The sequence below is a fragment of the Dicentrarchus labrax genome, unplaced genomic scaffold, assembly GCF_905237075.1.
Source record: "Dicentrarchus labrax unplaced genomic scaffold, dlabrax2021, whole genome shotgun sequence".
Classification (NCBI taxonomy): Eukaryota; Metazoa; Chordata; class Actinopteri; family Moronidae; genus Dicentrarchus; species Dicentrarchus labrax.
Window position 1 is genome coordinate 3,802,809 of NW_026136702.1, and position 14,550 is coordinate 3,817,358.

At 40.6% G+C, this 14,550-nt stretch overlaps 2 protein-coding genes across 2 annotated transcripts; one reads left to right on the forward strand and one right to left on the reverse strand.

Moving 5' to 3' along the window:
• Nucleotides 1-2,940: 2,940 nt before the first annotated feature.
• On the forward strand, nucleotides 2,941-4,556 carry neurog3 (neurogenin 3). Its single transcript, XM_051375633.1, has 2 exons — nucleotides 2,941-3,204; nucleotides 3,553-4,556. Exon 2 carries the CDS (start codon nucleotides 3,554-3,556, stop codon nucleotides 4,175-4,177), a length of 624 nt encoding a protein of 207 aa, XP_051231593.1. The 5' UTR covers nucleotides 2,941-3,204; nucleotide 3,553; the 3' UTR covers nucleotides 4,178-4,556.
• A 25-nt stretch (nucleotides 4,557-4,581) lies between these two features.
• On the reverse strand, nucleotides 4,582-13,512 carry pdlim1 (PDZ and LIM domain 1 (elfin)). Its single transcript, XM_051375620.1, has 7 exons — nucleotides 13,260-13,512; nucleotides 11,468-11,619; nucleotides 10,876-10,960; nucleotides 9,501-9,685; nucleotides 8,047-8,189; nucleotides 7,723-7,840; nucleotides 4,582-5,267 (listed from the first exon to the last, which is right to left on the reverse strand). Exons 1-7 carry the CDS (start codon nucleotides 13,350-13,352, stop codon nucleotides 5,081-5,083), a joined length of 963 nt encoding a protein of 320 aa, XP_051231580.1. The 5' UTR covers nucleotides 13,353-13,512; the 3' UTR covers nucleotides 4,582-5,080.
• Between the last annotated feature and the right edge of the window lie 1,038 nt (nucleotides 13,513-14,550).

Sequence of the window (14,550 nt, forward strand, 5' to 3'; positions counted from 1 at the left end):
GGAACTGCTATCATACTTGAGTGGGCTGACAATTAAACATCCTGTTGAGTTCACTGTTAATGTTGATGTAGAGTTGTGACATTAAATTCAATAATTAGTCCCTATTAAGTATCTTTACCAAAAATTAATATTTGTTTATGATCTATTAAAACATGAAGTAAGATATTGTGATAAAGTGTACCAAATATTATCTGCAGATTTGGCAACACTTATCAAAATCTCTCCTGGTATATGAGCATTAAATTAAAAAAAAAAACACAAACTTAATATATTAAATCTTTAATGGCTAAATTATAAATGAGTTTAGTCTTAATGTTTAATTTCTTATGAGGATTTCATCCATTGGTCGAAAACCCTCATTTGTTCTTCCTATCCACAAAGAGCCACTAATGAACACAAGGTTTTAACATTGTAAACAAGCTATCGGAGGAAAGAAAAAAAACAATCTGCATTAAGTTTAGGAGGTGAAAGGAGACGACTTGCAGCCACAGCTCTTTCTTACTTAAAATCTTCAATCATTACAGAAAGACAAATTGCCTCCATAGGACAGCTATTCCACTATAATTGGTGTACACTGTCTTCAAAAGCTGAGGTGAGAGGTACAATGCATTGCTTGTGAAAGGAAACTCCAAAGCACATTAAAAGTGAATTACTTCTTGTGTAAAGTGTGTTCGGGGTCATTCTGGTCACGACGCGCGCACCTCTCCAAAAGCGCACACGTCTCCAAAGGCGCACTCCATACTTTCTAAAAGGCAGTCACATTGTTGAGGGGTTCCACAAGAGGTGTACATATGGCATCCGGGTTGCAATTAAATGTTTTTAAGATGTTTTTCCTTTCTTGAAGAAGTTTCCTCTTTCTTTTTTTCTCTCCCGGCAGCTCTTTGGTAGAAAGAAGAGGAGGAGGGGGGCACATTGAATGGCTTTGCTGCTAGTTTGGGATGACAACAATCTGGTCAGCGAGTTGTTGGACTTTGATTGCCCCCCTCAAAACGTCCTTCAAACAAAAAGCTGAGGACGAAAATAAAGCCCCACCTGGTACCTCTGTTTGCTAAAATAATAATAAATAGATTTCGTTTAATAAATAAGCAAAAGAGATTGTAAAGTGAAGTAGTAGAGGAAGTATTAATCAGGAGCATCGGGCAGGTATCACCTGCTCTGGAGCTTGCTCAGTTTATTGTTAAATATTGTTAAATCACTTTTCGTACCAAGTCTGCTCCGATATCTGTTATTTCCACAGCAACTGGGCGCTTATGTTTGCCCATACTTTGCATAACAAGCAGGACACTACAGCACACTGATAAAAATCAAGGAGAGAGACTGACAACTCCAAACCCACACCTGTCCATGATATCCGAATATGGATTTGGCATCAATGATTATTTGTAAAGTGGTAATATTCAGTTTACTTTAGATTTTTCGTGCCTTTTATAACAGCAAGGCACCATCTCGTATCTCACTAGTGTATTTGTCTAGTTTATTGAAAGCATATGGTTATCAGACTGTTCCCAAAACACATATTTAGACAGAAAGTTAAGGAGAGCTTTTTGTGATCCTTTGTTGGCAATTGTAAATCATGTTTGAGCTCTGCCACACTCCCCCTCTCCCCCTCACCAGAGCTGAGACGTGTCTGCATGTTGTTGACATATTTTACTAATCGTTAACTCTCTAAAAGTAAAGTTATATCATAAAAATGTAATGCGCCACTGAGTTGTGGCGATAGTGGACATGTTTTGGAGATGTCATAGCGCACACATATAGGCTCACATTACAGAAGAAATCGAGCTTTTATTGTTGTGACACACAACAAGAACCTTTGTACTATCGGTTCACACAACAGGTTTCAACCTCCCAAATACTCTTTGTTGGGGGGACCCATGCGTAATTGCCTTTGTCCAACCACCGGAGGTTTGCGCTCTAACGCATTAAGCAAATGTTTGTCCAAATGTATGTGGCATTAAAAATAAAATTTTCTTTGATATGGATCAGATTTTCTGAGCTAACAAAGAGTTGTTACTCTTTAAAAAAACTTTTGGCAACACTCAAGAAAGGACCAACTTTCAGCAGCTTAAAGTTCTTTAATGCCAACCATATCTGGTCATGTGATGTGCGCACAATTAAAAATACGCAACAGTATATTTAATAATAAAGAACTTATTTGAAAACAATCGCGGGGATGCTTTTGTTTTTGCCCCAGTTTTCAGCACTGTGGTGAACTTGAAGTTGATTTTTTGAAGCCCTATTTACCACGTTACCACAACCACTATGAACCCTGTATGTGCCAATATTTCTAGTGCGTAAAATGTGCCACTACAAGTATCCTTAAGGATGGAGATTTGAGAAGAGTTGCAAAAAATAATCCTGGAAATAAATCAAGTGATATGATGAATATTTTCTATGATTCAATTTCCTTTGCGCATAAAGATACGGCCACCAGCCTAATTTAAAGACCTTGACAGCATCTCTTTATTAACACACTATTACTGATGACAGAAGTACTGGCTGGGTCTTCAGAGCTTCCAGTGGAGCTGAGCTCTTACCATCAACACTTGTGTACCAGATACTTCTTATAGAGTTTGTTTGTGGGGGAAGAACTGAAAACGGTTGTGAGTGATCATCTCTACGTTGTGCATCAGAAACAAGAATGTCCTCATTGAACTGAAGATAAAAGCTTTCGGTGCTTTCAACCGTCTCTTTAAGATGGTATATACTATATATAATGAACAGAGTGTGAATAAGATCCCCAAAGAACCAGTAGTGATGGTAAATGCTCCCTGATTTTAAAATATTGCCTCCAGTCAAACTTATTTTAATGTTTGATATTAGAAAGAAGTTTAAATCTCACTCAGGCTGTAAAATATGGTTATTGTTAAACCACGGCACAGATGTATGACACTTTACCACACACATGGATTTGATTGAAAATTACAAAGAATACACAAAGAAAATAGAGCAGAGTGAAGAATGAGAGGGAGAGGGGGAGAGGGTGAAGGACGTGCTGTCTGGAAGCTGATTGGCCACTTGACAGGCGCTGTTGATTCAGGCGCCCACCGCGCAAAAAGATAAGATAAAGGCCATATAAAATAAGGGAGATGCGCATCCATCCTTCACTGTCAGCTGCACATATACAGTGTCTGCTGCCTCCAGCTACAAGAGAGGATTAACAAGGACGACTGGCTGCCTCTTCATCCGAGCATCACCTGTCAAGTGAGTGCAAATATATCCATCCGGCTCAAGTTTGTTTTTAAATCAGGTTGTGTGATCTTATCCAGATTTTCTAGATAGTGGAGTTTATTCTACCTCCTTTTATTACTTACATCAGTTAAAGAGGCAAAAAATCTGCACAGGAAATAAGTGAAATGGTTTCAGCACAGATTCATAAAATGTCAGAGGTTTATTGATGAGTTTGGAAAAAGTGATTTTCAGACTCTGAAGCTTAAGAAAAGGCTTGATTAAATGATTCTTGACGACATTATTCATTACTTCCCTGATTGCAAACTCTTGTAAAATATGATTATGCTAGAGTTTTTATTATATTTAATTCTGTTTGCACAGGATGTCTCCTAAAGTGCGGTGCGCCCCCAGTGACCTGCGCACATCCAGAGGCGCAGTGACGCTCGGCAGGTTTTCTGTTCGCAGCGTCGCGAATGAAGCCGGTGACACCTCGGAAGACTCCAGTGAAACTTTCCCTCTAAAACCACCGACTTTCCTGGGAGGGGAAAACCTAAAACTCAGAACCAGGTGTGAGAAGTCCGGCAGGCGCAGGATGAAGGCAAACGACAGAGAGCGCCACCGGATGCACAACCTGAACTCCGCTCTGGACGCGCTCAGGAGCATCCTGCCGGCACTGCCCGAAGACACCAAGCTGACCAAGATCGAAACTCTACGCTTTGCCCACAACTACATCTGGGCTCTGACCGAGACTCTGCGCATGGCCGACCAACGCGGGCACCCGCCGGAGTACCTGCCGGTGGGGTCGGATCTGAGCAGCCCGATGAGTGTCTCATCTGCGGAGTGGGACTCAGCGTCGTCCCCTGGTTGTGTGACCTCCGCTGACTGTTACACATCAGCTCATGAGGTGAACTGTAAGATTATATCAGACCAGTCCAGTGTTATCCCCGTTACCTTTTATTTCACCTCATTCTGTGGTGGGAATGATCTCAAGAACACTTGGCACTGATCACTAATAACGATGTCCACCTTTATCTGCCCACATGTCCAGAGCTGCTCTCTGTGGGCTGAACCTTTAAAGCACATTGGACACAGACAGATGATGTCAGAGGAAGGTCAAAAACACCTGCAGTGACATCACTGACTGAATCCTAATTGGCCAGAAAGGTAACCAAGCTTCCGCCCATGCAGAGCAGTGCAGCAGCATTGTCTACCTTCAGTGTCCATTGATTTGTTTAAAGCGCTTAAAAGAGTCACAAACCAGAATCTGATCACCTCTCCAAAGGAAGCCATAACTGTAAGTTGGGAAATTTCATCACCGTGTTGCACTCAATCAATTGCACTCTTTCACAAAAAAAAAAAAACAAAAAAAAAACCACGAAGCACAATCAATGACTTAAGAAGACGAGATCATTTGTTTAAGCTAAAAATATTTATTTGGTATTCAAATGTGTTTTTGAGCTATTTTTTGATGCATAAATGTAGGTCTATTTATTTAATAAAAACATTAGAAAACACGTCTCTTGGGGTGAAAAGTACTTTCCATGATTCAAAAAAGAACAAAATGAACATGTACAAAGACAAATATTACATAAACACAGTGGCTGTCATTCAAATGGAAAACTTTTCTTTTTTTTTTTTTTTTTTTTAAAGGGAGTGAAAAAATGAATGCCATCATCTCGTAGTATTCATCAATTTTCCTTTCATAGATTCCAAAGTTAATGTGCAAATCAACATTTTTCAAAGATGTGGTTCTTTACGGTCCTGCCTACCAGTGACTGTACTGAAGCGTAATGCGAGAGAGAAGTCGTCGGAGTAGCACGAGCTAAAACTGCTGCGAGGTCTTGGGTCATGTCGTGGTGTCGATCTCCATCGTGGCGTGCAGTCCGAGGGGGAGCTCAGCGGGGGCGCTCTACTTGGGGAAGACGGTGACCACGTCGTAGCCCTCAGGCGGAGTCACTCGCTCGCGTGCGTGCTTCTCACAATAAATCTGGTCCTCCACAAAGAAATGTCCCTTCTGTTTGAGGTTGATGTCGCAGTCCGTGCAGGTGTAGCACTCGGGGTGACGGAACTTGTCCCTCAGCTTCACCACCATCCCCCTGAAAGCAGAGATACAAACGTCACATTCAGCTCCAACAGCACAAAACTCTACAGTTTATCCAGACATTGATTCATAAACTGGATTTAAAATGATAAGAAAAGTATGTGGACGACTGAATAGTGAGCAAGGTGACCGATGGCTGATCTATAATGCCAATATCAAAACAAAGGAAAGTCACGTATGATTCATTCATGCTGTGCACATTACAATCTAATATACATGGTTATTTTAGCCAGTAACAAGTTGGTTTACCTGAAATTTAATAAAAACTGAAAAATACATTGGTTTATGCTGTAGTTGTTGACGTATTTAAGGGAAACTGGGTTACAGAATGTCAGAAGTTACATCATTCAACCGCATTATTATAACATAATATGAATAAAACACGAGCCAGTAACGGTTTTAGATTAGATTTGCTGTCATTTAAGGAAAAACGACGATGGTGACTGAGGAAATTTAGGCAAACATTTACTGCAGGATGCAGAAGAGTTATAGCACTTTCCCAAAACTCCCAATTACCAGCGCCGATAATCTCAAAATGCCAGATAATCAGAGCGATTAATGGGAAACAATGGGCGTAAATCTGCTGCTGCTTTAAGAGCCTCAAATCTTCTGGGAAGGTTTTCCAAGAAATGCCTGAACCTGGCTGCAGGGATTTACTCGCACTCAGCCACGAGAGCATTAGTAAGGTCCAACACTGACGGGTGGTGATGAGGTCGGGCTCACCAGTTAAGTTCTTCCACATCAAACACAAAAATCGATATGAGATCAATATCGATATGCCCATTTAACACAATCAGAACTCACAAACACTAACTAAGATACGATTGGACAATGATTTTATTACTGACTATATGACTTTTAAATGAGAAACAATCTATTCTTTATAGTAAAGAGAGAAAAAGACCTTCTTGTGGTTCGGTTTTTGTAAAATAAAGCTGGTGAGCAGGCGGCATCGGACATGAGGATGAACAGGTTTGTGTTTCCTGAGTATTTTATCTTGTAAAGGTGTTGTTTGCATGTGGTTTGTGCTTTATCTGTTAAACTGTACTTTCTCAGATATCCAAATATAATCACATACCCTCAGTCTTTTTCTTGGCTGTCGGCCATTATGTGCCTGGGGCTAGCACAGTTTGAGTATTCAGGAAGGGAGAAATGTTGGTGGATGGAAACGGTGAACAGGTGCTCCACTTTATGTGTGTCTCACATATTGATTCACTCTAGTTTTTTAAATGCGACTCAAACTGCACACACGTGGGTCAAGAGCACTCAACAGCGAACATTCACCACAAAGTCACATGCACTGCAGATTTAGGTGGAATATGATGGAAACTACCACAAAGAAAAAGGAAATGCAGCTACAACAAAGACTGGGAAACTACTTGTGACTGGGGGAAGCCGGTGAAAGGCGACCACATGAATTGTGAAACTTCAGCTTCCTTTTATGTTTACTGTATTTACTCAGTGTGGGAAAAGTTCACAGGCTGAAGATCGAACCTGTAACCTGGATATTGTGTGCGAGACGAGCTGAGGAGCCGAATAGAAATCTTTATCTTCAGCTAGATACACATCTCAATAATTCACACTACTGTCCCACACAAACAAACACACTCTCTGTACCCACATTGGATCTGTTGGGATCTGATCGCCCTACACAGACTAACATGAGAATTTCTTAAAGCTGATGATATAGATAGATGTTTTTAGATTTGTTTATTTATTTGATAGGGTCAATGCAGTTTAACAGTTCCTTTATATACAAAGCCAATACAAAGCGTGAGCGCTGCACAGAGTTTATAGCTATTGATACCGTTTCAGTTTTGATCCAAATCAATAGATCATTACACCCCTCATAAGTGAATATCAACTAAAAGTACAGATATGTTTTAACTTCCTACATAGAACACAGAATCTCTTAACCCATAATATACGTGAACTATAAAGTGGGCTGGAAACCCTCTTTTTCACTGTACTATGCTATGTGTACGTATGTGTAGGTGGGGGAAGAACGGGACTCTGATTAAAAACAAAAATGTTTGTAAATCTTAAATGATACAGATGTACTGTTCAAGACATTCATGTATTCATATTCAAATGTACAGAATAGGTTTTGGGGGAAATCCACTAACATGTCAAACTTCAAGGCAGCAACAGGGCTGTCCGAGAAGAAGCTGATATGTGAGGTCTGTGCTTTACTTAAATTCTGCCACAAGGTGGAGACAAACTCCAACCAGAAACAACAACTGTGCTGCCCTTTGTGCTGCATCACAATGTGGAAGTTTCTGAATGTAAAAGCACAAAGATACAGAGCAGGTTTCACTGAACACAGATATGAGCCGATATTTGAGGTTTGGATTCAGTTGAAGCCATAAATGACTCTGGTGCACTTCCTCAATGCTGCACAACAAACATGTGATCTGTGAAACACTTCTAAGGAATCATAAAATACTTACACAATCCCGGATCCACATTTGTCACAGGAAGGTAACTTGTCCGTGTTCCCCACGGATGATCCGATCTTTGTTGAAGGTGCTTTCACGCTCCTGAACCCTGATGGTTTATCAGAGTCACCTACAAACGCACACAGATTGACACAGAACTTAAACTTTTTGAGGTTTCACTGGTTCTTTTTATCAGGATATCAGGACAAAACCAAAAAAACAACTAATCAATCTGTTATCTAATTAAAAATTAAACATGCCCCAAAGCCCTACATTGTAAAAGAGAAACCCCTGATCACCCTTTGAGGAAGCTGTGAGTAATAACCGGGCGAGTACCTGTCTCAAGAATCTCCTGAAGCACTTTGAATGAAGCCGACTGTCGAGGAGGCTCGTCAGACTCTTGGTTCTCCTGCAGCATCTTGTAAACCTCCGAATCTGCTACTACAGGCGGCCGGTTCTGCAATGGATCTGTAGGAGCTCTGCAAAGCAAGTGTGCACATTTAAAAGGATGCCTGCAGGAGTCACAGGATGTAAAGTATAGTGTAGTGTATAATAGTAAACAGAACTTTATTGTTGGTCTAACAGTAAGTGTTGCTGGAGTTTTGACCTCTAAAGACACCTCCCAGACTTTTTGGCGATGGCCTAAATCTTGCAAGCTCAGTTTTTGCTGTGCACACAAATCAAAAATCCACTGAGAATCAGCTTATTTCAGCAGTTAGAAACTGACCTACCAGTGATCTATAAGAGAGTGCTTTCAATCTATACAATTATTGATTCTTACAGGCATTGTGATTCTTTCTTTTAACATTGGAGCTCTTTTGGCTCTTTTGAATGTTTTTCCTGAGGAGTATGTGCAGTAAAAAAGTAGCTTCAAAGAGAAAAAGTACTAATCATGTTGTATAATTGGAGATAAATCGATGAACTGAACTGTGAAACGTAAGTAATACACAACAAAAAAACAGGCGTCCTACGTCGAACATTAAGCTTTTAAAGCATGTAAAGCAACCTTCGAGGGCAGTGGAGCGTGTTGTTAAACTTTGACCTGCTCTCTCATTTCTCAGGTGATGGTATATTGACACACTGTATTTTACAAAGTAGAGGAGAAACAGAGCCGAGTAAGAGCCACAGAGAACTTACATACACGCCGTGAGTCACTACAAGTTTTATGGCAAAGTATTCAGTCATTGAAGGTGAACTATATGGGGAAAGAAATACTCCACACAGTCTGGAAACTCAGTTAAGAAGCTGCAGACCCATGATAATGAAACCAGACTGTTTTCATGACGGTTATTAATAATAAAGTGACTGTCATTATGGTCATACAGTGCACTGAATAAAAGATCCATCGAGAAGCATTGTGTCAAGTTTTGATCTAAGCTTTGTGACGACGCCTCAAACAAAGACACACGCCCTGTTAAAGCCACAATAACCACAGGACGCTGTCTGGCGCTTCCTCTGTGAGGAACATATCACTCATCTAAAGCAACAATGGAGCTTAGAATAGTCAGATTATTGATACTGATATAATCAAAAAGGACCAGTGTGCAGGATTTTGTGAAGTGAGTAGAAGAAACTATGGATATTATATTACATGTCTGCCCATAGATCCTCCTAAATGTCACACACTGGAAGTCTAAAATTCAATATGTAATGCTTTTACATTTTGGCTAAAGCTCATTAATACCACTGCATTTGTTTTGGGGTCTGTCTGACTTAATCTTGACCCCCCTTGGGATCCAGTCTGGACTCGGGACGGAGCTAAAGTGGGGTCATTTCAGGCTTTATCTTACTTGCTGCTGGGCTCATTAGCAGTCGCCAAGGTTTTAACTTCGTCCACAGCTGAGTTGAAGTCCTTGATGTTCTCTGAAGAGTAGAGACCAGAGGGGCTGTTGTACTGGCTGGTCACGACTTTGGAGCCAAAGCCGCTGAACGGCAGAGCACTCCTGTTGTGGGTCGAGCCGATGTGTTTCACCTCCTGTGAAAATTAACGTAAAAATTGTACCATTATAGCTTTTTGTGAGTGACCAAGCAACAAGGTGGTGAGTGCAGGTATCAGGAGCCAGATGTATAAAACTCTTCCTCTTTAAATAAAAGTCGATGTGTTGGAAGAGACACATTGTTTATACTTCTGGCCCAGGGGTTGGTGAAATAACTCACACTGTCAGAAACATGCAAACGCTCCTGTAGAGCCAACCTCGATACAATGGTGGTCACAACTTTTGACGCCTTCAGAGGAACTTTTACTTTGAGGTTTGCACATGTACGAACCTGCAGCTACTATCATGTTAGTTATTATTATTACTCAACACTTGAAAACACCCAAATTCTAGTGTTTTCAGAAATTAATTCAATAATTTTGCAACTGCAGACTTTGAGAACTTGTTCAACTAAAAAACGTCAAAAAAACCCCCATCTAGTTTGACTCAAAGTCACACATAATTTAACGGGATAATGTAGGACTACGGATTATGCCTAAATTACAGCTAACGGTCTTTAAAGACAAGCACGTCACGACACTGGCATGCCATCAAAGTGGGCACATAAATACCACCAAATCTAGCTCATGCTTCGCAGCAGGAACACGGAAATGCCTCCAAATATAGCTCATGCTTCAAGCATCTGACATTTTAAATTGCAGAATTCCCTTGAGAGTCGTCTGCGAGCAAAGTTAACTTACACAAAGGAGGAACAGACAACTCCGGTCTAGACCAACGTTATAGCAGCCTATAAAGTACGAAGCCATGGCTTAAAGGTGAAGCGGCATCGAAAGTGACAAGCGTTTGAAACACGTGTTATTGTGTGTGTGAGAGAAAAATGCAACATCTGTGAATCACACCATTTCCTACATGAATTCACACTTTGGCCTCAACTTTCCAGTCAGAGTGGGCAGGAACTGAGGCTTGCGTCAGACCTTGGCTGATAAAACTACCGTCTCCTAGGAAACCTCCTGTTGGGAAGTAAACAATGACTTCATCGTTGGCAGCATCAAGAAAAAAAAAAGGAAAAAACCCACAAGGCTTTGTGGGTGCAGTGGGAAAGGAATGTGCAGACTTCCAGAAAGTGTATGGCTACCTGTAAATGGGATTTCCCCTGATTTCAATCTAAAAAGGAAGGAAATTTAAAAGTCCTACAAGCAGCTGTGATGTTGAGACAGCAGACACACACCTTTGGCTCTGATGCAAGATTCATCTTGTATGGATGTGTCCTCCCTTCCTCAGATGCAAGCGGCGACCACATTTTAGTTTCTGACCTGCAGAAGAAAGGTAGGGACAAGAAGCCATCAGAAATATGGTTTAAAAATGATTTAAATAACCATACACATTTTTCTTTTTCTGATTCTGGGTGTGTTTTCCTGTACAGAGCCCTCGCAGGTAAGTTGCTCGGCTTCCTCGACAGTTTACCCCACCCTGCCTGCGTTCGACACATTCTCTCCTAATTTGAACAAACACTTTTGCTTCAACCTGCCTGCTGAGTCCATTTCAACATCCCTGCTGCATGAAATCATCCGTAACTTTATGATGTAATGCGCCGACGTGACACAGAATTACACCACAGCTCAGCACACATTCACTTCTCGAAACTTAACAATTCAGCGAAAACACAGCACAGACTCACTCTTCAAAAACAATGAATAAAAACGACGTCACTGCGTGAACACCTGGATTGCGGCGGAACTGTCTCGTATTACTCAGCGTCCTTCGAAGGCCCGCGGCTATGCAGATCAGATCAACGCATGTTGCTACAAATACAAACCTACCGGTCTACGGAAAGCACCATCTCCTCTATGCACCCCTTGATCTTGTTCTGCGCTTCCAAGTGAGTCATGTTCTCTGTCGGCTCTCCGTCAATGGCCAGGATCATGTCTCCAATACACAGGTTGGCCTGTGCAGCTTTACTTCCAGGGGTGACCTACAACACAGGAGACATAATGAATTAAAAACAGCAACTTTCTTTGGCTATATGTGAGCTTGGATAGAAGAAGCATTACTTCTATGTCTATTTACTTGAACCAAGAACATGTAGGGATGGTCTTAAAGCGTCTTTTCTAATCAGATCTTAATTCTACTGCTGTGTTGTTCAACTGTGTCCTTGAAGGACCTTTACACACATTTCATTATTTACAGTACACACAGGCAAAGTCACTGGCAGAGAGGTGTTTTCAGAGAGTTGCCTCGAGGGCAGCAGACACTCTGTCCAAGATAAAGGCTCGAAGCAGAGAGCGAGCGAGCCAGAGTCTGGCACCGTCCAGGAACTCCTAATCACTTTTCCATGGTGGGCAGACCACTGTAACAACATTTACAACAGGAGCGTCTGCCTCCACTCAGGCAAAGTACACAGTGGACAGCCATATTCTGATCCATTACTGTAGTATCACACAGACATGTATGTATGATGATTGGATGTTGCAGAGATAAATACATATGTAGATCCTAACCCTGTTCTGGTTGCATTAAAAAAGTAATGTAGTGTTTTTAAACTTAGATTTTACGCTTATTTTTCCAAAAATGTACCAAAAAAAATGCAATATAATCACAATATATTGAACCATACGCTCCGTATCGTGATACGTATCATATCGCCTGAATCGGTTTTATTGCCAAGTAGGTTTGGTCTTTTGATGTATAACAATACATAGAAAAATATACATAAAGATGAAATAGAGACGATAAATAGAGACACTATTTAGTTATTTAAGTGAATGCATGAAGCGCTGTACAGCCCCACTTATACAGCTTTACATAATGAACACCACACTGGTGTAAAGAAACACCATAACAAAAGCTGTCAGCTTAGTCAAAGAGGGGTTTAGGGGCTCCTGGGAGGTGATGATAAAGTTTAGATTTTCTTTTAGGGCTTCAGGAAATGGCAAAAAAACATCATATTGTGATTATTTTGATGAAATTACCTTTATTGAAGCCAAACAAACATGTTTTCTTACCTTTGGAGAACAAGATTTGTACTCTCTAATCTCTGCAGCCTCTTTATGATGCTGTTTAACACACATTTTACCTTTTTTATCAAAAAATTGCAGCTTCTGTGATTTGATTATTGCACTTGGCCCCCTTTTTTCCTCCATAGTATGCTTTTAATTTGAAGTTAGGACTCAGACAGATCAAATATGAATGCCAGAGGAGATAAAGTATGTAGACGTGAAATACCGATATAATCCGGCTATTGTCTGGGTTAACCGGCACTACAGCTTACTGTTACATAAAAAACATAAATTCACTAAAAAAAGCCGTCAAACAACATAAAACCTCATTTTGTTGTCTAATATGTATCAATATAAAGGCTCCAAGTGAAACATTAGACTATAAGTTAACAGAAAGTACAGTAACAACATGCCGACACGGTAACAATAGCTGCCACTGGCTGGAGTTACATTACACTCATTTACACTCTTATTTATATCTTTATATGTTTATTTCTATCAGTTTCTTCTCAGTAAAGTCGACAGGAAACAACGAGAGAGCTGAAAGTATCGTCGGGACAAGCTCAGGTGTGGTTAACCTGAGTTACAATGGAGCAGCTCAAAGTAAAAAACTTACCCGGGAAATAGTCAGCGGCTGCTCGAAGTCCTTTCCCCCGACCAGCCTGAAGCCCCAGGGCCCGGGACCCTGCACTACTACCCGCAGAGGCATAACGTTAAAAACAAGAACAAGAACAAGAAGTCGACTGTTAATGAGTTTAAAGATCTGTCTCAGGCCACTCGGCTCACTTCCTCACCGCCTTTATGACATGTGCAGAGATCGATAGCCAGGAGCTGGAGCCTGTCTCTGCAGCGGTAGAGGAGTGGGAGGACCCTCAGGTTACAGTTGGACGAATAGATTTTGAAGTTTCCTCGCTGATAAGTGAGAGCACAAAAGATCGTGTGTTGTGAAAAGGGATCACTCTGTCATCTCTGTGTATATGTGTGTGTGTGTGTGTGTGTGTGTGTGTGTGTGTGTCATTTTGTCTCAGAGGCCAAAGTCAGAACTGCAGGTCGACAGAAACAAACTTTTATGTGTCATAGTTTTATTAAAAGACCAAAAACAACAATTAAAAGCATAATAAAGCTTATTAGAAACACAGACATGGTTCCCTCAGTGTCTGAAATGGACCGGTACTCACAGGTATTCTGGGAAAGGATCATAACTTCTTATTAAGTGCCTCCACCTCTGTTAAGCATAGGTGTGACCACTGTTAAGGTCACCAAGATATGGACCTTTTATAGCATAAAAGTCCTAAAAAACTACTAAATACTAAGATGCATTGATTCAAACACACCCCAAGCAAACTCAGTATTAATAAATATATAAATATATAAAATCTGCCTACAGCAGTGCTGGTGAGGTAACTGTGTAAACTCATAGAGAGCTTAATGCTAAGAAAACAGCACAGAAAATGTCCTTGTTAAATATGATGAAAAAAGTTTGAATGATTACGGTTAAGTTGTGCAGAATGAAGGTACTGGCACCTTTTTTTGGTCCAGTTCAGGCACATTGTTCCCTTAATACACATACACGTCCTGCTGCTGTAAATATTCACCAGAGCACCAAATGTGTATTAATCTGCAGGACCCAGCAAATCTTGGTTTATTCTAGTTTGAATAGAAATTTGCTTAAAATATGCATTTTAAGCCTTTAAAAGAACATTGGAACAATTCATTTGTGGCTCAAGGGAAAGTCTTTTTAAAATGGGATTTATTGAAACAGCTTTTTGTTTGTTGTATCCTGATATAGAAAATAACAGAAGTAGAGTAAATTATTATTTTTGTAAGGTTTGTGTGTTATCATCCCTCCCTTATATGTTCATCAACACAGAGCAAATCCAGTCTAAAATGTTATTTAACCTCCTCGC

Bases quoted from the DNA above. Each gene is read 5' to 3' on its own strand.
- pdlim1 (XM_051375620.1), bottom strand. From the start codon at position 13,352: ATGCCTCTGCGGGTAGTAGTGCAGGGTCCCGGGCCCTGGGGCTTCAGG. The intron at 11,620-13,259 runs GTAAGTTTTTTA...CCTGTGTTGTAG, and splicing joins AGCCGCTGACTATTTCCCGG to GTCACCCCTGGAAGTAAAGC. The intron at 10,961-11,467 runs GTAGGTTTGTAT...TTTCTTCTGCAG, and splicing joins ATGGTGCTTTCCGTAGACCG to GTCAGAAACTAAAATGTGGT.
- neurog3 (XM_051375633.1), top strand. From the start codon at position 3,554: ATGTCTCCTAAAGTGCGGTGCGCCCCCAGTGACCTGCGCACATCCAGA.